Here is a 24,834-nt window from a genome sequence, read left to right as displayed (position 1 = left end):
ACCACTGGGAGAAAAAGTAGTATGTGACTACAAAGGTCTGATGCTCTGGCCAAACTTCAGTAGTGAGCTGTCATGGTAAACAATTTATTAACTCCAATTTCTTTACAAGGGAAAAAAAACCCAAACCTTCTAAAACTTTGAACATCTCAGAAATCCTGTCCACGCAGCATAGCTGGTGAGGGCCCAGCAGCCTGGAGCCCTGAATCCCAGACTGAGGGTCCAGAAGCCTAAACCCTCTCCTGTACTGCTCCCCCAGCTTCCTGCTACCTCCAGAAGCTCCTTCACTGCTTTCTGTTGTGTTTCCACCCACAACATCAGCACTGGCAGAAGGAGACATGACTGAAATACCACCTTCATGGCAATTCAGCACACACCCCAGGCCACCAACACACCAAGGTGCTTGTCTCCAGCAGGAGACAGAGTCTGGGAACTAAGGCAGCAGCAGCTTCAGAGAGCTGTTTAGAGTGAACATGAACTGAAGACAAATGCTGGCTTGGCCAGACCCCTGCAAAACCAAGGCAAAGGCTGATGCTGACTCCTGAGAATGCCCTGGTCAGTGGGGAGAGGGGCTCACCTGGCTTGCACCACTTGGGGCATTGCTGTTCTCATCCTCCACAGACCCCACAGCACAGGGGACTTGGATACAGGACAGCTGGTCTCTGATCTAAGAATCTTTGCAGAAGTTAACAACTGTCAGCAGACAATACAGTACAGGAATTTGTTTCCTTTACAATTTGTTTTTAAGTAGGTAAATTTAGCTGATATGGCAGTAAGTATTTACAATAACCAACTGCAGCAGGTACTAGGAATATGAGATGCATAACACAAGCATTCTTTAGAGGTCCAGTGTTATTTGCATTAGTGCCACTCTATGCATCCATTTCTAGGGATATAAAAACACATGCTAATTTAGAAGACCTGGAGAGAAGACCAAACACATTTGCAACATGCCACCCTGAAAACACAGTCTGACCTCTCCATTAACATATGGAACAAGATGCAACCAAGTAAGGAACAAAAAAAAAAGTATTGCATCAAGCACCCAAAATGTCACCAGACAAGATCAAAAGTAACATAAGACCATTTTCAGTAGCTCAGTGTTACACAGAAACACTGTAGAAGGAAACTGATCTAATGAAATAACTGTACTTTTTTCTCAGTAAATTTAAGCATTAACACTCAAATCAACATATAAATACAAATATGTGATCAGATATTTAAACTCAAACATTTGGCACTGAACCGGTTAGGGAAAAAGTAAAAACAATGGTGCAATTAAAGACTGCAATTCAGTTAGAATATTATTTTCTTTTGGAACCACAATTCCCCATCTTTTGATTTACATCCCTAAATATGCATTATTAAACCCAAAAACAGTCAAGCACTTTGAGAGTGCTAGCTTTAGTAAAGGAAGTTAAGCCAAACCTCTAGGAACTTAGTTGTATCAAAAGAATTTAATTAAATAATTAAAAAAATAAAAGCTCATTCCATCCTGTTCTCTCAAAGAACTGTCATGAACTGTCCTGAATCTCCCCTTCTTCCACAGATGAAAGGGATGAGCTTTCACTGTCTGAGTTCTCTGCAGGCTCACTGCCATCTGAGGATACAGAACACAAAAAACAAACAAGCAATTAGTTTCAGCAATGTTGTTTGCTCATCATACAGAAGCAGTTTCGTATCTTCTTCTCCTTTTAATCACTCTTTTCTTTAGGACAGCTATTTCATAAGACATAAAAAGTTTCATGACATAGGACAAAGCCCTGGATAGCACCTCATTGTTGAAGGAGAAAGAAAGACAATGCTGAGAATCCTTTTATCTTTTAAATCTTGGTCTTTCAGTCAACCAGCAAGCAGAATATTTATCCCCCACAAAATTCTAGATCTACTGAGAATTTTAAATTATTCTTTTGGCTTGTTTTAAATGTTGTTTTCTGGGATGTCACAGACATATATCACAACTGTAATGAATTATAAATAATTTACACTTTTCCTAGCATTTCAGTTAAGATGAGGAACTACAGAGAAACTGGAAAGGGAAAAATTAAATTCCACTTGTTTTAGCATCCCAAAGATAGTGATAAGCTATGTACATCCATAAGCTAAGGCTGGTGAAGTTGAAGGTACACAATAACTTGTGCTTTAGGGCACAGCTGTTGTGCCCAGCTGAGATCATAAAGTGAAATTCTCATCTCCAAAACTGGTCTTCAGCCTCACACCCCACAGATCCTTCTTAAACGAGCCCTGACCCTGGTCACCTTGTGCTGATGTCATCAAATGCCACTTGGTTGGTGACACTCAGGCAGCACAAAAATAAACTACAGCAAAGTAGGCCCATGAATCACACTCTGCTCTCATTGTTATTTTCAGTATTTGATCTATGAATTCAAAGATGCATTTGAGCATTTAGTATCAGAGGTTTCATTAAGAGAATGTTACCAAAAGGGAGCTGATGAAGTATAGCTACTGTCTGGTGAAGATAAGTTCTACAGCTGGCAAACATGAATAATACACAGGACACAGTGTGCACCTGTACAATTTCCAAGGAATTTGTTCAAGAAAATAGAAGCATTTCACCCAGAAACATCAGAGGTCACATTTTGTCTATATTAAATCTAGTGTATAATCAATTAACAGTTATATGCCAGATATGTACTGAGTAATGCACAAAGTAAGGCCTGTGAAAGCTTCCATAATCCCCTGCTATCTTCAGCCATGACTGACCCTGTATGCTGAAATCAGAGCACCTGTAGGTTTTGCTGTTAATCAAGTCAAGCAGCAAAACATCACATAAAAGAATGTGGCAATCTTCTGACTCACAGCAACGCTCCACAGATAGATTTTACTCCTGTTACAGTAATATTTAACAAGAATTATAGATTGTCTTCACTAAAAAAGAGCATACTTGTATGGTGCTGATAGCATTGCCTATAAATTAGGATTGCCCAATCCATGTCACCATAAAACTGTCTGCAGTTTACTTATAATGTAAAATTTAAACTCTGAGTTTAAGTTTTTCAGTGGCAGTTTCCTTTCTCAATCTTTATTTTCCTTATGTAGTTGAAAGTTTCAGCCAAAATACTTCAGCCATTTCTGAAAAGAAAAATAGGAGGAATAGGCTTTATACTCATTAAATCCTAGCAGTTTCTCTTTGAAGGTGTCCAGCTCTTGCTATCCCCCACCTATTCCCCACCAGTCCTTGGGGGTTACTACTTGAATCTCAGGGAGAATGGTGATGTTTCCCCAGCATGTGCCTGTTGCTGTGGCGATGAAAACTTGATTCTGTTGTTTCCTGGGGAAGGAGGTAGATCTGAGATTGCTCAGGAAGGAAGCAGATTTTAGCAACTAAATTCCCCCAAGACTTTGCTTCTTGTTCTAGCCTGAGTTCCTTGCAAAGAGGGTCAGCAGGGTTATGGCTGCCTGAGCCCCACGCTCAGCAGACACCCTGCCACATGTCCACCCCTGGCAGCTGTTTGCCTGGAATGCAAAGGGAGGTCAGCACCAGGCTCCCAGCAGGACAAGTGTCACAAGTGTCCCTCTGGGCATGCCAGCAGGCAGAGAGGAAAGGCAGCACTGGGGGCAGTAGGATCAGCAGGGTGGATGGCTTGGGAGGAGAGGGCCACTGATACAGAGAGCCATACATGGCAAGGAAACTGGACTGCAACAAACTCTGAAGATACTGTAGCAGAAAGGTCACTTCTTGGGAGATGGGAAGGGGCTAAAATACTTCTCTGATTACAACAGAGAATTCTCCCTGGACAGCCTGGAGGTTAACGTAAGGTTTGCACTTTTAGCAATTATCTGTGAATGCAACTGCTAAAGCAAACTGAAAACTGTTTTGCTCCTCCTATGTTCTTTAAAGATCACATGCAATAGAAAAGCACAATGATTTTGACACACTAACTAAAACAGTACTTTGTCTTCAGGCAGAGTAACAGCAACAAAAAGTCCTCCAGCTTTTATATTCATGTTGTGAACATGCTTTTCCTCAATGAATCTGAAATCACTATCACATGTTTCTACTCTGAACAGAAAAAATACCAAGAACACAGGTTCCTAACCTAACTCAAGGCCAAAGTTGATTATTAATATCTTAACTAAGAAGATGACAGTAAGTTATGACAAAAGTTGTGAAAATCATAGTATTTTTGCCATTAGCTGTAATTTTTGCTATGTTACACCCAAGACAACTTAACAGGGAGCTAATTAATTCATTTTTATGGAATCTCTATAGAAACAATTAAAACAACAACAACAAAAATCAATGGTTCTCAAAACTTGAAATGGCTGTTAGTGTTCTCAGAACCCCTGCAGGGATGACCACACACCAAATGATTCCTGCAGCAGAGGAAGGTTACTGTCCCCAAGACACACACTTGCACTGCCCTGTGGCAGAGCTGTTGGCACTTCCCAGCTATTACTGGCTCTCTCTTCCCCTGTTCTGCCTTTTACAGAGGAAGTAGGTGCTGCAGCAGCATGGCCTCAAAATACCATTGTTCAATCAACACTTCCTTGAATCTGCACCCTTAAAAGGACAATCTCCCGATTAGCTCAGGAGACAATGACAACCCCATACAGATTAAGTACATGAGTCAATCAATTGTAATTCCCTCCTGAGCTCTAAGTCATAGAGGTACAGCTGAGTACTGAAAAGCAAGGCTCCTAGAAAAAGAAATGATGGATGAACTCAAAAGCTGCCAGCTTCATGTACTGCAGTGTCTGTATGTGCACTGCCAGGGTGTGCACCCCAGTTACCAGACCTGACCCCCACCTCATCCCCTGGAGTGCTCTCGCAGCAGTGCATAACTCAAGGAATTGTTGCATGCCACATACTTGGGCCCAGATTGCTCTCACTTAGGGGATCACTCAGTGTAATCTAGCCAGACCAGCCAAGCTCCATGGAGGTCCACATCACTGGTACAATATTCTCAGTCTCATATTTTATCAGTCACATTATATACATATAGAGCCATGGTTGAGCTGCTGCAGGGAAACAGTAACTGCAAATATATATCAAAGCTTTTTTGCAAAAATCTGTAAGAATTAGAGACTGGCCCATCACAGAAAGTTATGAGATATGATAACTAAGGTGACTAGGTGGGGGACTAGAAGATGAGAACTGATTCCCTCTTTTAACAGCTGAAATATCTTTGAGCAATCTTTTAGCTTTAGAAACAGATGCTGGACATGAAGCCTTTATACTGGGGAGAAAAATTGAAATTAACTTAGAAACTAAAAGCAAATTCCTGCTAGATCTGGATTCTCTTCTAAATTAACTCCAAGATCAAAGTTCTCCCTCAACAAAGTAATGTTTAAAAGATAACACTGTGCATTTAACTCACCCAAAAAGCAACTTTGCCATTACGATTTCTAATAACTATCTCACAACTCAGAATTATTTGTCCAATGTTAGAAGCTATGCTAGAAAATAATGGAGAATGATTCTTTGCATGATTATCAGGTTTATTTAAAATTCATCTTCCCCAGACAGCCTGACTCTTCAGGAATAATCAACTCTGTCAAACTTTGCTACATAAAAAGAAGTTAGCACAAGTCTCAATAATTGTTTCACCTTAGTGGCTAAAAATATATAAAAAAAACAGTAAAGCACCAGTAAACAAAGTTAATAAAAACACATCCAATACAGCTCATGGATGGATGCCACCAGCCAGCAATTTTAAGACAAGAGCATTCATAACAGATTCTTCTATAGCCTTCTTTAAGCTTCAGAAGGAAATATAAGACATATTGCTCATTCCTGGCAGTATCCTTAACTACTGTTTATATAACTAAAATATCCAAGTATAACATAACAGGAAATAAATATGTACTCACCTTGGCCAAGGACCACCATGTCATTCTTCAGTGTTTTCAAGACCACAAATAATGTTGGATACTCAATTATTACTTTGCCTTTCAGATTATCTAGAAGGCTTCTGCTGGCATCCAGTTCATTGTACCTTAAAAATAACAGGAAGTTTACTTTGGATTTTAATACTAGCAAGGACATAATGTACATTTGCTGTGGGGGGGGGAAAAAAAGAGTAAAAGGCTTTCTGGCATTTCACACAATTTTCAGGTGATACCATGTCCAGAAGAACTACCTTATAATTCAAATTACATATCCAGTCTTATACTCCAACTACATATTTTTTTAAAACCTTCCTTATATCTAAGCATAAAGAAAAAAAGGAGAATGAAAGCCAAATTTCTCCAAGGGTTGAAATGTTTTATTATGCCTTAATGAATATCTTTAGCATGATAAAAGAAATCTGATAAGGACATAGGGCTATCAAAATTGATACATTTATCAAAACCTGATTCTAAATAAAAAATAACATTTAATATTTTACTTACAGGTTTAATTTACTTGATTAGTAGTGTACCTTATTTATCACGTTTGCTTATAAATTACCAGTGAAGCCCTAGGAAGATGAAACAAAACTACAAAATCACAATGTACACTGGAGCTCTTAGAGCTCTGTTTTTGTAGGAGAGATATCCTTGTTCTGATACAGGAGCATTACAGCAATAATTTCTAAAAGATGGTACAACAGCTGCTATGCCAGAGCAAACCTCTGCTCACAGCAGCATCAGTGAGAAGCCCCCTGCAGAAATCCCCTGTGTGTGCTCCAGAGGCACAGGACTGGGTGTGCAGTCCCTTCCCAGGAAAGGGCTCCTCTTCAGCCCAGGCAGTGAGAGCAGGTGCATAACAAATGATACCACAGTAATGGAAAGCAAACTGAGCATCCTCTCCACAATTATTCTCTCAAACTACAATGCTCTCCCCCAGCTCTTGAGCTACAAACCTGGATGTGGGATTTTGTGGAAAGGAAGGGAAGTATTTCAAAGGCTTCTACAAGACGGACTTTGTTGCCTTCACTTACCAAAACTGAGGCATCCAAAGGATGCTCTGATATTATTATGCTGCAATCTGAGTTATGCAACTTTCTGTATGCAGCATTATTAAATTATCAGTAAGCCAATGTATCATCTAAGGGTAGATGAAGTTCAAAACCAAAATATACTGTAGGCAGTACATGTGGTATTTCCCATAGCTGCTCTACCTCCTCTGATCATTAACATATTATACAGTTGTGTTTTCTTTTGCCAAAACCAAAGGGATGGGTGAAGAAAATTATATACTTCATGATTTACAATAGTGTGTGATTAAAAGCAGTACACTGGGAGTCAGCACACAAGAATACTGGAGGTAAACCAGGAATTGAGTTCCTGGGATTTAAGGGAAACTTAGTTTGAGCAAAAACTCTCTCATTTTCAACTTCATATCATCATGAAAATATTTGGTTTCATGTTTCTCTCAAGCCAAAGTAATTATGACCTCTTCTTATTGAAACCCTTGAAAAGGGATAACAGTACATTACATGTCTTATTGAATGAATGCATTCATAAGTTGTGGATTAACACATATGAACAGAAACATATTTACTGCTTTATTTACAGTACTCTAAATGCAAAGTATGGCAATACCTTTCCTTTGGCAAGGACCTCAACACATTCCTTTCTAGTTAAGCAAACATTTACCACCAAGAGGCTAAAGTAATTCACATGCCACAATACACTTTCCATTATCTCATATTTTAGACAAAACATCTTTAGCGTCCAGCTTGGCATAAGATAAAACATTTGTACTTAAAACTATTTTATGATAGTAAATTACTGAAGTGTTAGATCACTGAGTCAGAGCTTTATCTTTTTTTGTTAAAAGTAAATTTTATTGGTTGACAGTGACAGGAAAGACATGTAAATTTTTAGTCAATAATCTGAGCCATAAATTTCAGGAAGAATGTAACAAAGGAGCTTAATGCTTCTCTTATTTAAACTTGCCTGTTACTGTGTATATTATCCAAAAGACCTAACTCTACCATATTTTCTACTTCATACACAAGTGCAAGTTGAGGTTTTCTGCTAATCCACCTGTCAGGCTCTTCCTTGACTGTGCATGCTTAAAAGATCTCCAAATAAAACTATTATTCGTCACATGAATTCCAAAGTCTACTAAAGAACAGCTCTTGAGCAAGACTGATTTTTCAGGTTATCTCAGAAAGACCAGGTCGTGATAAACACCTTCCCAATTTCATCCCAGAGCTAGAACAAAGTCATGCACAGAGTGTCAGAGGGTGAACAATAGAAATCTATGGGCAAAAGAAGACTGCCCTGTAGGGTTTAACCAGAAGCCTACACACACACACACACTCTTCTAATTTTTACTTATGAAAAGGCTAGACCTGTTTAGAGAAAAATGAAATGAAATTGCCTTTTTTACAAGTCTTGTAATTTCCTGTAGTGACTATTCACCAGGATGAGCTGAGGATGTAGAGCAACACTGGCATAGTAGGCCCTTCCATGTATGTGCAGCAAATTGGTCTCACCAAAAGCAGGAGATAGAAGAAGGAGAACATCACAATCCGATATTACCAGATATGCTTTTATCACCACTTTTACCCACTAGCTTTGTTTCATTGGGATTGCATAGCCTGTGTGAGAAGAACCCGTAAGGAGCTGTGGCCTTTTTCAAACCCATCCTTCACTGTGCACCTCAACTGACAACCCAGTGAAATGAAGAACAACCAGTGTCAGTCTATCCTTTCATTTGGACTCTTCCTTACTCCAGGACCACCTGCATGAACCAACTTAATTGAGGCTGTCATCCTAAATGAGCTCCTTCACCCCCTCATCCGGGATGGATTTGAGATAAGCCTGGCTCCAAACTTACTGACCACACCAACAACACCATTGCCTTAACACCCATCTTCACCTCTTTCTTTTAAACCTCCCCTCTGCTTTCTCCTTATTCCCACTGCCCCATTAATGCAAGTTGTCTGCACTATGGCTTCCGAATCCCCGTATTCAGCAGGACTTCTCTTTGCATGTTCCCTTTCCATCTTCTTTCCTTCCTGGTATTTACTTTCCACATATCTTCTTTTTCCCTTCCTTATGTTCCCTCAGCCTCCCTGAACAACACCCACTATCTAATAATACACTTTGCCTATTATTTTCTTGCCCCAAGCAAAGCTTTATGCCCATGCTGCAAAGCAATAATTAGGCCTGGATTTTTTCTTTATAAGAAATTACTCCATTTATAAGGACCACAAAGAGATGATCTTAGACAACCGTTTTTGATTTTAGCTGGAATGAAATAACAATAACTGCTTTTTGAAGAACCGAAATTAAGTAGAATTTGCCTGCTAGCAGGGAGTTTAAAAGCCTACAAAAATTGTGACAACTGAGAAAATTTAGCAAGATTCAGCAATCCCACATCAGTTCCCATACAAACTGTTATATCTGCTCTATGAACAGTTGTTACTTTTCACAAAATACTGAAATTATTATGTCCCTGCACTTCTGATAGCATCTGTGAGTTTCTCCAAAGGCACGCTTCACTATAGTTATTCCACCACCTTCCAGGAATTCAACAATTCAGTCTCCTAATCTGTCTCCCACAGGCAGGAATGCCACATTAGGTCACTGCATCACAACAAGTTCCCCTCAAATGGAGCCTGTGGCTATAATCGCAGTGGCGTAACTTGTCTCCATGAATTCAGACAGCAGGAAATTCCCTGCTGATCAGGTTTTCCTGAATGTCATCTACAGGAATTTTTTATTCTTTAATAATAATAAAAAAAAATCTGCAATCTGGAATTAAAGATAAATTGTAGCCATGTTATTTCTTTAGTTTGCTCTTCTATACACTGAAAAGAGAACAAACAAGTTTTAGTGATCTAAATAATTATAAATATTACCAAAATGTGTATTTGTGTAACGACAGTTATGATTTCCCTGTGAGAGTGATCAACTAAACTGCTTGCACATATTTTACACAAAGATGACTTTTCTTCCTAGAACTGAGTGGAAACATCGAGGTATTTACTTGGCATAACTCAGATACAATAAATCACACTATCTATTTTGGGCCTAGTCCTAAAAATCCACAACCAAGCTTACACTAATGTATGGGAAGAAAAAAGGATTTTTTTTCACCAGACCAAAGAGAGTAGCATTTCCTACGTATTTGCATATGCCTAGAAGGGGGCAAAGACTGGGTACAGCATTTAAAGTCTCTCCCAAGCACTCATTCTGAAGTGCTGCAGTATTGCAAAGATAATAACTAACAGATGGACTTTCATTCCTAAGTGGTGAATAACCTCTTCGTGTGGTTATGATTTGGTGAACATTGAAGTAGGGAAATGCTCTCTTGAATTAGGTATGAAAGGAAAACTATGGCAGAAAGCAAACACAATGTATTGAAATAATGCACAGTATTTATATTTAACTTTGTCACTAGAATTCTGACATTCTAAAAAACCTAAACCAGTGAATTTGATTAGTCCAAATACATGACAAAATTAGAAAACTCAATGTGCAAAACAGCAGATATCTTAGAAACAAACAAACACAAAAAATCCCTCAAGACTTGCCATAATACTTCCTTTATAACTAACTCTTACCAACAGCAAAACAATATGAAGGAATTCTCTCCCGGAACACTCTTTTAAGGAAAGAGAATGGGAACCTAGCCCAAGTTGATATTTTAATATGAAAAAAAATACACTACAGTTTACAGAAGTATTTAAAACCTGCCAGCTTCTCCTTTCACTCTTGGTTACATTTCTTTTCCTGGTCTAGGACCTCCATAGTTTGCCTCAACAGAGATTCATGAACCTCTCCTCCATACTACTGATACCTGCATAACTTAGTCAATACCAGTACAGACCAGATGCCTGGCCAAACCCTTTTCAAGTCAAATCCCTATCCCAAGCAACACTTTCATCAAAAACATACTTTTTCTGGGGAGAAAAAAAAGAAAATTAGGACAAGAAATGTTCTCTTATCAACCATTTGGACTACGACCCCTGCTAGAAACCAACTAAAGAATACAGGAAGAAAAGTTGCCAGCATAACAGGAAAGCATCTTGGACATCATCACCACTTCCTAACTACACCTATGTTCACAGAGCAAATAAAGGCACAGCCAATTATTGAGACAACTATGGAGCTGTTCCTTTTCCTTGTCATATTTCACCCATAGGTCATCCTCAAACAATGACTATACTAAGACAAGCTGTAACAATCCAAGGTCTCCTCTCTTTCATGGGCTAAGAAAGCTAAGAACTGTTGAAAAGTCAAGTGTAAAATGGGGCAAAGAAAAACTGAACTCACAACCCCCCTCTTAGGACAAACGTATTTCAGGCCGTTTAAACATCCTGCAAGGAAAAAAAGTAATATCCAGGTGAAGATAGCAGGAACAACTGTCACCTAAATTATATGACACAATAGTAGATGTCCAGAAAAACTCATTGGTGGTTTTCTAGAAAATATACAAAACAGTTAATGGAGAGAGGAGTAAAGTAAGAGTACAAGTATGTCACCATAGATGCACAAAGGCTGTCCTTGTTTAAGCCTCTTGAGAATGAGGCAATTGCACAAAGGAAGAAAAGCACTTTAAAAGTTGATTAATGGCAGTAATGGAAAAATATATCAATTGAAGGCAAAACCCATTAAGCAGATAAGGCAACTGCTTCAGCAATTTAGTGGACTGAGCTTTAAGAGTGATGTGGTAAAAGGATTCAGGATCACAATAACGATCTAAAGATTAACTGAAGTACAGAACATTCTGCATCTTTTAGTTATAAAACAAAGTACAATAAAACAAAGGGAAAATGTGAAACTAGCAAACGTCAGTTTCTTGCATTTGGCAGAATTTGGTGCAAAGACTACAGAAATAGAGTGATACTGAATTTCAAGAATGCAAATTCTTTCCCCATCTCATAAGACATAATGAAAAAAAAGAACAAAAATCCAGCAGCAAGTAAAGATGCTATAATTCAAGTGCATCACAGCAATAGCTCTTTACACACATGGGAATTTACCTACTTTGTGAAGCCAGGCAGCTTCACAAACTGCTCAAAAGCTCAAGGTTCACAACTCTTTAAATACTATAGAGCTGACATATGAAAAAAATGCAAACCACAATCATGTAAGGCCACTATGTGACTTAGATAAAGAAACAAAAGAGCCTGAGTTAACACTAGCCAGAAGACTTATTGTGAATATGAAATTTCACAAGGGAGAAGTTCTGATTAGTAAGACAGTGAGCTGGCTACTGCAGATGAATGCAAAAATGGCAAAGGCATCAGTGGCATATTTAGTATAAGTAAAAGCTATGCATGGTTCCCCAAAAATGCAGAGAAGTCAAAATAGGAATCTTCCATCACTAATACATTATTGGCACAGTCACAGGGAAAAAGCCAATGTGGTAAATCTACTTTACTGACAGCATACTGATACACAGCCCCATGAAACCTAACCATAAATAATTTTACAGGTGCATGGGTTATCAAGGAGTATCAAGAGGTGAAATGATAAACACTTAATACATCAAGTTCAGAAAACGAATACATCAAATCTCATTTGACAAATTAGCGCAAGCAGGCAGTACACTGCAAAAATAAACAAATACAAAACTGATGAGAAATCAGTCACTGTAAATTGGAAATACTTTTCTTATTATGCTTGAGTTAATCTCATGAACCTCCACTTCAGGAAGAATTGACCCTTCTCTAATTTTGAATCCCCGAAGAGCAAGTATTAACTTCCAAATTTACCTCATATGGAGAGAGTCTAAATACCTTTAACACTCTGTATTGAATGGTGGAAACATATTCAAAAATTTTATACTTATTTTCATGGGAATCACAGTATCACAAACATTCCATTAAGGTAACAGGTTACCAATGCTTTACAATGAAAAGGAAAAGCTATGAAGTAAAAAAACCAAATTACTCTCTTGGGAAACAAGCAGGAAGGTCAATTCCTACTTGGCAATGTTGAAACAATCAGCCCTAGCTCACTTCCGTCAAAAGAGAGTTAAAAAAAAGCGGGATTCCCCTTTGGCAGGATCAGGAGGAAAGAACAGGTTTTCTCCTTCCTGACAAGAACGTGAAGAAGTTGTCCTCTCCTCTTTTTCTTTAAAAAAACTGATGGCTATGTTGTCATGTTTTCACAGTGCTGCAGATTCCAAGCTCAGCCTATCACTTCAACTGTCCAGCACAGAGTTTGTATCTTTGCTTCTAGAAGCCTCTGCAGCCTTTCCATGCTCCTGGTCCCTGAAATTTAGGGACTGTGCTAACTCTAAGTCAGCATCTCATTGGTTTTTTCTGCCAAGAAACAGGAGCAAATCTGCTTGTTCCTTCAGAAGAATATTTAAACAGCAACCCACAGAGTTGAATTAAGCCCCTCAATAGATCTCACAGCTCTTATTCTATACTGGAATGGGACAAGGTTTCAAGATCACTTTGGTTCTACAGCTCATTTTCACCAGCTCCTTTCCTCAGCCAAGGGGCTACTGATTATCCAGCAGGGTTTTTCCAACTATAGCAATTTCTTGAATTTCATAGCCTGTTTTCCTGCCTTCTAGCCTGCCTTATACGCGCATGCTACACAGCAGATGAACTCACATGAGGACTCTTTCCATACTATACATGTTACATAGGTACATACATATAGGGGAGTTCCCCTCTGTTCTCCAGTAGAAATGGCAGGCTGGAGCAAACTGCAAGATTTGTTCTTGAAACAGCTGCACATTCTAAGAGAGGACAGAAAATTTGCTTGTGCCTGTGCTGAGTAGGCTGCTCCTATGCTTTAAACCCAGACACAATGAGAAGAAGAGAATACTGTGTACAGTTTTTCTGGTTTAGAATTTGGGGTCTGCCAACCTGCTTTGCAAGCATGAAGTGTCTGGGGTATTCAGATCTGCCTGTGGTGCTTACAGAACACCACTACATGGCTGGACAGGTCAAACGACAGCTGAAGCCAACCTTAATGCCCTTACTGTTCTCTCATCTCCACCTCTTTATTTACACATTCCTCCTCTGCAAGTTGTCTGGATTTAACTTGCTGTACTATAGACAGCAGAATTTTGGAGTGGAGGTTATGATCTCAAAAAAATCTCTGTGCAATAAATGTCTCAGTCAGCAACTCTCTAGCTGGGACACTCTAGAAACCCTAATGCAATACCATTAATTATAAAACAGTTCATCCAAAAGAATTCAGCATGGATTACAAAACATTGGATTGTTACTTTAAAAAAACCAGGCGTCTACTGGTTCATAAAGGAATCCCTTTCAAGAAAAAATGATTGCACAAGATAGTAAGATGGACAAACTCTGGGTGTTTTTGAAATCATCCCAAAAATCTTTTGAAAGGTCAAGTAATTGTAGTCAGACATCACTAACATTTAACTATGCCTGCTATGAATTCTGACCATACACACTTACTATACTCAGCAATGAGTAGTTTTTTGCTTTCCATCTCTGTTGTGTAACAGGATTTTACTGAAAAATGTAAGTAGCTAGGAAGGAAAGTGACTGTTTTTTTACAGTAAAAGCTGTGTAACCTGGCATCTGCTGCTCTGCATTGCTTTTGTCAGCAGAAAGACTGATGTTCAGATAAAGAAGGAGCATGTGAAAAATGACACTGAAATGGCTGCAGTAACAAACTAGGAAGTCTGAAATGACCTGCAGGAAAACGTAAGGAAGTATTCAGTAAGAAAAGCAAGAAGTTTTAATTCAAAAAACCCCACAAACCAAAATCCAACACTCTGGGAGAAAAACAGCAGCAAATTTAAATACACAGGAGTGCTGTGTTTAAGAAACAGACTACAGGCCAAATTCTATTTCCCCTTGAACGGCACAAAGTCACCGGTGCCTGACTACAGTTGTGCAGAATGTGAAGAATGACTATTGTAAGCTGGCTCCCTGCTTTTGTAAAGCTGGCAGAGCTGCTTTTGTGCCAGCTGCTGCAAGCTACAGAGAAGTAATGAATTCTACTGTCAATCTTCTGGCATAGGTTAAAGCCAGCTTGGGGTCTGTTCCAACTCATGCCAAGGCCAGCAGTTCAGCCAAGGATTTGTATCCTTAATTCCTGTCTCATGTATATTGTCTACTACACAAATGTGAAAAGAAATTGCTTCCTAAGTAAGACTAGAGAATAATAAATAAAGCACACCACTTTTCAACATTTGCAGAAAATGCAAAGAAGAAATAATGCCTGAAATGTACTAATTCTAGCACACTTGCTCTGCAAGATGAAGTTTCTTTTTAAAAGAAACTGAGTTATGTGTGAGAAGCAGAAAGCAAAGACTCTAAGTTCTCTTGGTTTTACATGAAGTTATTCACAAATGATAATGCAGAAGGAAGTGTCTAAGGAAAACATAAACAGCTCAACACTTAAAGCTACTGTCAACATATTTCAATAACAGGGTTTTTAAAACAATCCTAAAGTAACTGACACAAGTATCTAATAGACATTTTTAAAGATAAGGAAATGAATAATCTAAATGCTACATTAAAAAATGTGGTTCCATTACATTTCTACTGCTTTTTGAATTCCAGGATAATTTTCCAAAAGTATGTTGGCTTTATTTGCCCATACTAAGACAAAAAGCTTCACCTTCCTGAATCTATTACTGCGACTACTGCAACCTACTGATGAGATCTAGCCCATAGTTATTTAAAAACAATAGACTACAAAAGAAAATTCTCTTTGAGCACAGAGCTAAGTCATCCAAGGAAATAACTTTCATTTCTGCCAGCTGATCTTGAGACAGGGAAGTGATCCAAAATTACTAACATCATCCAGCCTTCTGGAAAGCAACTGAATTAAATCAGTTAAAGCAAAAGAAGTGTTCACCACCATAAAACAATGGCATTTATTAGAGGAGAACCTCTGATACTTGTTTAGCAGATTTTCTTCCCTGTGGTCCACAAGAATTAAGTGCCAAACATGCCATTATTCTCATGTGCCCCAGCCAGTGCCACCACAGACAGTTAAGAAGCTCCTTGATGTTGGAATTGGCACAAAAATCCTTTTGGTATTTTTGCTTTCTGAGTAATTGAAGCATGAGCTACACCAGTATTTCTGATACAGAAAACAATTCTACAACTGATTCTGTATCCACTCCTGTATGATGTGGCAGTTTTACAACAGGAAAGTGACAGGATATAGTCCGGCACAGTTCTGTACTCCAGCTCCTTCATGTATTTGCTCTACTGAAAGCAGTGGGCTTTGCAAAGTTCTTAAAGCCAACCAGAACATATTTTCCAGGCACCTAACTATTCTGCTAGTGCATACTCTGACCTTCCAATCACCAAAAAGTTTTCTGCAACAACTTATTCTGAAACAATGCTTACATGCTACTCTGAATAGGCCAAAAAATAATATTACTATATATAAGACCTAACACTGATGTTTAAGAAAGCATTATTTTTCAATTCTATTAAATCCTATATATGTGATTAAAGTGTCAACTATCTAAACAAGATTCATGCAAGATGTTACTGAACCCAATAAAAGATATTAAATTTTTGTGGTTTAACCTCATTTAGATTTATTTAATTGTCTCTGAAAGTATCTACTTCAAATTAAGTTTAAGTTGCAGTTATTTTTCTTATACAAATAGGATCATCTTACATGATAAGACTGAGTAAATAATTTCTCATTAAGTATCTGCAGCTACAAAACAATCTAACTTACTAATGAAAAAGACCAATAATCTTTTTGATTTTGGAAGGGCTGCTGGCTGTTTTGGTTTAGTTTTTTTTTGCTACACAAAACCTGATAAGGATATTCTCAGGAAAATGAGAAGGGGTATTTCCCAAACCACACTGTGTAATTTGGCTGTTGCACCTTTCCTTTCCTTACTGGAAAAAGCAATACTCTTACCATATGAAGTCACTTTGAAGGCATCCAAATAAAGGTCTGAAGACAGTCAGGACACTAATTTATCCAGAAGAAAGAAAATACTACTTTATGAAAGAATGTAGACTATAAAAATCATCCAAGAGGCAGAAGTTAAACCTTCCTTGGAATAGTTACAGCCAAGGAGAGAATTGACACCAACACTAACTAAATATTGCATAACAGGTGATGGAAGCAAGCAGTACCCAAATGGAAAAGTATTCTGACCCATTCAAAGGCAGATTTTTTCCAAACTTCATTTAAAAACAAAAGGTTTTAAACGAAGACGAGAGTTATGTAATGCTTGTTTTTTGAAACTCTCCTTTGCAAGATTCTTCATGAACTAAGTGTAGCAAATGAGAAGATAAACCAAGTGAAACTAAGAGTTACAGAGCATGAAATGACAGTTAAAGCTGAGAAGACAGGAGGAGAAATTATGCTTTAGGTTACCCCAATTAACTGTGGAGTGTTACCAATTCATACTGACAGCAATTCTTACAAGCTGGTTTTAGAGAAGACAGAAAAAAGAACTTATCATAAAGTTCTCTACGAACTGTCACCACTGATGATTTAAGACACATAGCAAGAAGAAAGCAAGGACCGTGTTTGGCAGCTATCCATGATATCAGCACACCTGTGTGCAGAAGTTCCACAGAACTCCTGTGAGAAAGCAGAAATCAGTACTTCATGGCTAATTTATATTTCTGGAGAAAGAAAAAAATAAAACCTCAAAAATTTAAAGCATTCTACAGAGGACCTTCAAACTAAAAGGATGATTTGCTGTGAAACACAGAAAACAGCCAAAGCTAAACCACTAACTCCTGTTTCATAAACAAGTGCAGGAAATACTAAAATCCTTCTGTAACATACTTATCTTAGAACTAGAAGACTAACATTTTATAATCCTGTTTAGATACTCTGTGAAACACCACTGTACTGCCTCAATAATACAAAATTGTAACTATGAAAATGATTTTTTTCCAGAAGGTTCTAAGGTGCTAAGCCTAAAACCAACATTCGATGTAAAAACATATGTTATATGTTTTCAACTTTTCTATCTTTTATCAGCTTGTGGAGAAGAAATTTTTCTGGTGGGCACAGGAGTTGTAGATAACAAACATTCATGACTTACGTGTATCAGTAGCCTACATCAATCCTACTCCTTCAGTCTGCCCTCAAAGTGCACTGGCAGAGCATTTTGCCATACAGGAATATACAGCCTAAAACCACGCAGAATGAGGAGGCACAGGGTGAGAAATTACACTGAGCTGACAGTGGTGCTCAAGACTACACAAACCAGCAGTTAACACTTCCCACTGTTAAAGAAACATAGATAAAGAAAGGTGAGGGAGCTCTGTTTCCACTCCATTTTTGATCCATAGGGAAGATCACTAAGCAGCAAGCTGGTCATGTTTCAATCACAATTACTTCCACTGCAATTCCAGCTATTGATTCATAGAGTACAAGCCAATACTCTCCAATTAACTTAGGGACGAGGAACCAAAAGGATAAAAAATCAAAACAAATTCTCTCTTACTTATCTGTAATGATTTTTACAGTAAAAATCTGCATTCCCTCCCAGAGCCGTTGTCACAACAAGCGCTCTGAGCGCCTGCTGCCACAGACACAGCTTATGTTGACAGAAGTGACTTTATGCTGACATAGCAGTCCCACCATTTCAAACAAACTTTGTTCCTTCCTTCCACAGGAGGAATTTTTTTTCAGTATGCTGTTTTCTTGACCTGTCTGCACTGCCCCAGCTGGGCCTGCACCACAAACTTATATGAAGAGATTCACAAAATTTCCAAGTGAGGAACTGCAGTTCTCAAGTCAAGATACACATCTATTTTAACCTTCTACTTGTTTTCCTGTACATTAAACTTTACATTCACTAAGTAGGATAAATACCAATTACTCCAACCTCATTATCAACCTCATATAAGAATCAGGGCTCTGTATCTTCAAATTCACTTAAAAACAACAGGTTTCTAGCTGGCGATTCTGATGGCAAACATTACAACCATATATCAAATAATGATTGCAAAGAGAAAAAAATCAATCAAAATCATTAAGAGTTTGCATTGGAATTTGAATTGAAAAGTACATTGCACATTTTTTAATATTACTGGGAAAAATCCCCAGTAGAAACTGGAAGCTAAGTAACAGCTACAATTCTTACAATATATCCTTATTTCCCCCTTAGAAATAATGTATCATATTTTAGGGAAGCATATTATTTACATTTGTTACATTTGAAGACAAAAATGTAATTTCAGATGCCTAACTAGGAATCACCAGTGAACCACAGTAAATTATGCTCCTAAGCTGCTACATATCCTTTTCAGCAACAATGACAATAGGGTGGAGTGTTCAGAATAAAATATTTCAGCAAAAAATATTTCTTTGAAGCTTAATTTTGAAGTTCAAGATTATTGTCTGTTCTGAAAAAAAAGAAAACAATTCTGCACAAGTCTGAATTCTGAAGACATAAAAGCCCACACCCAGAAATATGGTAACATGAAGAGTGATGAGCAAGTAACTTTGAGAAAAATGTGTAATTTCAAATGCAGTGACTGGATTGTGATAAACACATAATTTTTGCTGCACTAATTTAAAAAGATAAGTCTCCTTGATGATCACTTCAACTCCCTCTCTCCCTCTGGGAGGTTAACATATCCACAGCAGAACTTCCAGAAAGAAATTGATGTATGCATTTCTCTGGGTCAATACAATTATTTAGCATTTTAACACAGACCTGTGCTCTGTTACATGGACATGGACTGCTCCTGAAGCAGTTTAGGTACAGGCACACTCACTCAATAATTGCACTGAAATGTCAATGCTGACATTATAAAAGACAAAGAATTAGCATTTTTGCCAAATCATTTTTATAACTCACTGAAGTTTAATCCATGAGATTATGTAATCTCCAATTGTAATACTGGAGATTATTACACACTAAGAAATGTGTTAAATCTTCTTGTTATTTTTAATTAGTAAGCACATAAACTGAAGAACCACCTTACCTGACAGAGTTTCGGCTCCTGTTTTCTATTTTCATTAAAATTCGTACATCTGATTGAGGAGATGCTGTATAGATTTTTAATCTGAAAAAAAAAAGCAGCAAAGATGCAGAAATTATGTACAATGACTTTTCTTCCTGTCATCCATAAGAGATGGATCTCTTATGCATAATCAACAGCCAAAATGATGTAATTTTCATTAAAACAATAATCTGTCAAATACCAGGTGTTTTCTATAAATGAGGGTTATAATTATTAGCATGTTTTTCTAATTATTTTGAAGGTTTACTGTCACCTCTACTGAAGTTAATTATGGTTACATTTTTCAGAATTACAGTTGCTTTATTTGGTCTTTATGCCATGAGTCAATTTCTTAATTTTTTGTTGGTTTAAATTTGGTGGCTGGACCCCAGGGTTAGTTGGCTGGTGAATGTAAGGATGTCACAGGAATTAAAGATGTACTGCTGACTGGGAACTCAGCACTGCAAGCTGATAGTGCAGCTAATTTAAGCCATGTATTCAGAACCATTCCCTTTTATTAGTGCATTAGATCAACGAGGCAGGAAAGTTATTCAATACCCACCTTTGACACACTACAGGATCTGACTCCACTGGATCAATGTATGGCTTGAGGATATCAGCAAGTGTTTTATCGTCAGGCACCCTTTCAGCAAAGATAGAAATCAAGCATGTGAGACATCCCTCATCATGTACACAAATATCTATTGTGAGTCACCTGTATATTAGCATGCTACAGTGGCACAGCTGAGTAGCTCATGGGAGGATCATAAGTGTGCATCAATACTGCACAGATATGGCAGCTTTATCTCAGTTTCAGCACTGGGATTTCACAGGCACGTATGAGGAGTAAACAGATGCATATCTCCAGTTTCTAACTCTGCAAAGAAACATGCTGTTCCAATAGCCCTAGGAGCAGACAACACATAATTCTCATCTCCCTTAAGGCTAGGAAAAAAGGAGAAACATTTGTCAATAAAAGCTTATTTATTTTTTGCCTTTTCAAAATGTGTTTGTGGACTTTCCTACAAAGCAAACAATGCAACCATTTCACCCTGTATGAAGGTCAGTTCCAGAGTGCAGGTGAGGAGGGGTGGCAAATTGTGCTGAACATCTGCTCCATGAGAAGAGAGTATGTCAGGTGCAGGGGCACTACTATTATGAATATACAAACTCTCTATTTACACAGAGAAAAGGACTAACAAACATTATGCCTGATTTAGAAAGTCTGCTAGCTTTCAGAGAGAAAAGGACTACACAACTTTCAATATTTTTTAGATTGAAATGCTTTTTTATTTAAGACTAAAATCAATACCTGAGTTTACCCTGTATAACAGAACTCAGTAAGAACTGATTAAAATATTTTGCAGTTCAACTTCAGCAGATTAATTGAAACTTTATAAAATATTTTTTAAAGCTCTGTACCCTTTTAAAGTGTATTCAGCATGACAGTGAGGAAATATGAGCTTCAAATGCCAGTAGAACTTGTTCTCCCTGAAAACAAAAAGAAATGCATATTCTTAGCCTTAGTTGGTAACAACAATTTTTTTTCTGTGATAAAGCTTGGTAACCTACAGCATAGGTGCAGAAGAAAATACACAGTTAAGATTTTGAATGGCTTCAAAGAGTAAAAGGGGCATGCAGAGAAGCTGAGATGTCCTTTGAAAGATGTAATGCTCCCACATCCTGTTAAATTTCAAATCCTCATGGAATGAAAATCTGTTCCTTACAAATATATTAAGATATCACCAATTAACTGATCAACAGTATTTCACATTTTAAAAGCGAGTCCAGCTGCCCTTTAATTTCAGAAAAGGAAACTGCTTTTTGGCATATCACCCAGGACATATTACCAAACCTGTGTAACAATAATAGCCAGAGTCCCAGGTGAGGCTGGGTCCTACAGAACACAGGGGACTCAACTTCTTCCAGCAATTATGGCCTCAATAGAAAATGTGTCATGGCCAGGGAAGGAAGCTGCCTTCTGGCATAACATGGATAAGAGAAGTTAGAAAGAACAAGCATTTTACAGAAAGATTGTAAAACTTCTGGTAGAGACAAAGTGATGTCACATTCCTTTCTTCTATATGTCAGTTGCTATTTTTAGGATCATCTTCCCTCTCCAGCTAGCATAAGTAATACCTGAGAACAGAAGCTACTGAAGCACAGCTCAAGAGCAGTATCAATCTAGGCAGTATTTCTAGAGAATTTTGCTACATCAGGCAGTCTCTATTTGCCTTTTTGCTCACTTGCAGAAAGTCTGCAGAAACTTTTCTGAAAGAATTCCATGGGAGAAAGCTTAGGGAAAAAGATTCCCTAATCTAAAAGGTAGGTTCCTGGCCTTTTGCTCTGGTTCAGAAATTCACACTCATGACAAACAGCAAAGATTTAGAAATTGGAGCACAAACACCTGTGAGGCACAGGGATATCTAATGGTGTCTTTTTTTTAACTGCTTTTTAGAACATTATGATGATGAATCATTGCATCCAGGATAATCACCTTCAGTTATGCAAAGATTCTGGTCTACAATAAAAAGTAAACACAGTGTTGTTCCAACATGTTGATTAATTTGTTTATCAGGCCAATGAAACATTATCCAGCAGGTTCTAGCTGGCTGCAGAGAGAAGCGTATGTGCATCCACTAGCAAAACAGTAAACTTAGCTGCTAAAATCAATTAACTCTGATAGCAATTTTTAAATGCAAGCCCTTTTTATAAAGTGAGCTTATCAAATAAGTAATTCTCTAACCTAGTTGTTCCTAGGAGAAGTGAGTTTTACAACTGAACTACACTTTCTGGAGTATAAGTAAAATCACATGTATTAATATTTAGCAAAAAAAGAGCAAGCAGGAACCCTCAGCTCCAAGAAAGTAATAATTAGAATAAAATAAATTGATGAAGTCCAGGGTCCCCAAAACAATATGTGCCTCAGCAGAGTTGTGCAGCACGCCTTGTGATTCCTCCCTTCTTTCTGCTCATGTTTGTTAAGGTAGAGAATGAGAATGTGGAATCAGAGAACATCAGGTCTGGAAGAGGTAAGAAGACTGTACAGCCAGAGCTGGAGGGTAACACAGAAAACATTATTAATCATATAGCATATATATAACCAGAAGTTGACATAGTATTTGGGCCCATGAATTTTATGCTCTTTTGTATATTGGTATGACAGTCCTAAATTACCAAACTGCAAAATGTTTTGAAATAACTCAAAACCACTGAGTGGAATTTTGGGAGTTTTCTACAAGGTAGGTAAAACAAGGTTTTGCAATTCTTATCTTGACAGCTGAGAGAAGCACCAACGTTACCATACACACAGAGCAAACTGGAATATCCCTAAGGTTATGTAACCAGTTCAGTTCCCTTGTGATTAACAAGCTTGTGATTCCTCTCAAACATGTTAATATCTGCCATTTAACACAGAATGGTGTTATTTCAAAGCACTTTCCCAAGGAGACTAGTAAAAGTTAGTAAGCTTTAGATACAGAAATAGGGTCACCAACATTAGCTGAAGGAAACACTTATGTGATGGGCACATTAATTAAAAAGTTTGTAAGGACTGTTCAGATGAGGGTTTTGTTCTATGTTATTAACTAACTTGAGGCTTGGTGCCATGTTTTCATTTAACTCACCATCTTCCACAATTTTTTCAAACAGACCATGTTCATCTATTCTAAGTGACCCTTTCTGTGACACTTTGATCTTTATATCAAGACAGCCAAAGCATGAGAGAGACAAAGCATGACACAGCTCACAGAAATATGTACATGGCCCAAGGACTGTCTCTAACACAGGCACTTGAAAAAGAAACACTCCAAAAAGAACTTCTAGCTATCTGCTACCTGTTGCTAGGAACCTCTACATGTGTCTGTAAATGGCAGTCACACAGCACATCCTCATTTCACATGCAAGGCTGATTCCCTGTGGGCTCACCGAGGCAGACTCAGCTCATCACTGCAGCTGTAAAATCAGCTTAGAGGATTCTTCTCTCACTTCCGCCCTCCCTCCCCCTTCCAGGCACAATCTTGTCTATGGAATAGGGCACAGAAAGTGCTGTGAATCAGGGAAGCTGAAGTTAAAAAGCTCATTTCTCATCAAAAAATTCCACTTTGATAAAACAGAAATGTTGATTTTTTTCTCAGCAAACTAATACCATAACTGGCAATTAATGTCTTAGTCTCTCTTCAAAGTACTCTTTGGAAGAGCCTGGAAGTAAGTGGCAAGCAGAAAGAGGTAAGACAGTTTAAGAACAGGATAGAAGTAGGCAAGAAAAAAAGAAGCTTGGAACAGGAATAGCCTCATTCTCTTCACTATATAATGAAGTCTTGAAAAACAACCTGCTGGGTGCCAGTTATTGAAGTGAAGCCTCCCTCACCATCACTGATGTGTGCCCAGAGGACTTGATGTCAGCTGTAGATGCTATCAAGACTGCTTCACAACAAGTTCTGATCAAAGTTAGATATCCTGGCTCCAGATCTCACTGACTTCATTTTGCATTATGGCTCACTGGGGCAGTATTTTCTTCAAATACAACGGACATGTAGTATGTTCATTTTCTAAATGAAAATGCCTAATTGTATAAGTTATCTGCATTTGAGTAACAGCTCACTCCATGAAGCATTCCATGCCACTCTGCTGCCATGGAATGCCCCTCCAACAGTGCCCTGGTTTTTTGGATACCAAGGCACTGACTTTAAAACTACAAAAGAGCAGAGATCTGGGTGAAGCACTAGCACATCAGTGATGTCAGTAAAAGCAGCATCATAGCCCATCCCTGCCCTGCTTGGTTTCATCTCATTTTCTGGCTACTTCAGAAGCATGGAAATGGATCAGAGGGAAAAGGGGAGCCAAGCACCTCTCTCCCTACACGAGATGTAGATAAAAAATACTTTCAGAACTGCACAGGCTGTTTCACAACTACAGTTTTACAAAAAGTTACTATCTACCTTTAATTTCTCCTAAAACTTCCAAAAACTTCCTTTGTCATCAACTGTAGTTCCCCCAGAATTACATATAGATGATTTAAAAATTTTTCACAGCA

At 38.1% G+C, this 24,834-nt stretch overlaps 1 protein-coding gene across 1 annotated transcript in view; it reads right to left on the bottom strand.

Moving 5' to 3' along the window:
• Positions 1 to 1,283: 1,283 nt before the first annotated feature.
• Positions 1,284 to 24,834, bottom strand: part of ZNHIT6 (zinc finger HIT-type containing 6) — a 29,865-nt gene continuing 6,314 nt past the window's right edge. The window contains exons 6-10 of the mRNA XM_036387927.2: positions 21,222 to 21,290; positions 20,362 to 20,442; positions 19,782 to 19,862; positions 5,833 to 5,957; positions 1,284 to 1,597 (exon numbers count right to left, since the gene is read on the bottom strand). Coding sequence (XP_036243820.1) covers positions 1,512 to 1,597; positions 5,833 to 5,957; positions 19,782 to 19,862; positions 20,362 to 20,442; positions 21,222 to 21,290 — 442 coding nt within the window. The 3' untranslated portion in view covers positions 1,284 to 1,511. The remainder of the gene's footprint in view (positions 1,598 to 5,832; positions 5,958 to 19,781; positions 19,863 to 20,361; positions 20,443 to 21,221; positions 21,291 to 24,834) is intronic.

This window comes from Molothrus ater, chromosome 9 (genome assembly GCF_012460135.2).
Source record: "Molothrus ater isolate BHLD 08-10-18 breed brown headed cowbird chromosome 9, BPBGC_Mater_1.1, whole genome shotgun sequence".
In the NCBI taxonomy this organism is placed as follows: Eukaryota; Metazoa; Chordata; class Aves; order Passeriformes; family Icteridae; genus Molothrus; species Molothrus ater.
Note: the sequence above shows the minus strand (reverse complement) of the source record. Positions and strands in the feature narration are given on the sequence as shown.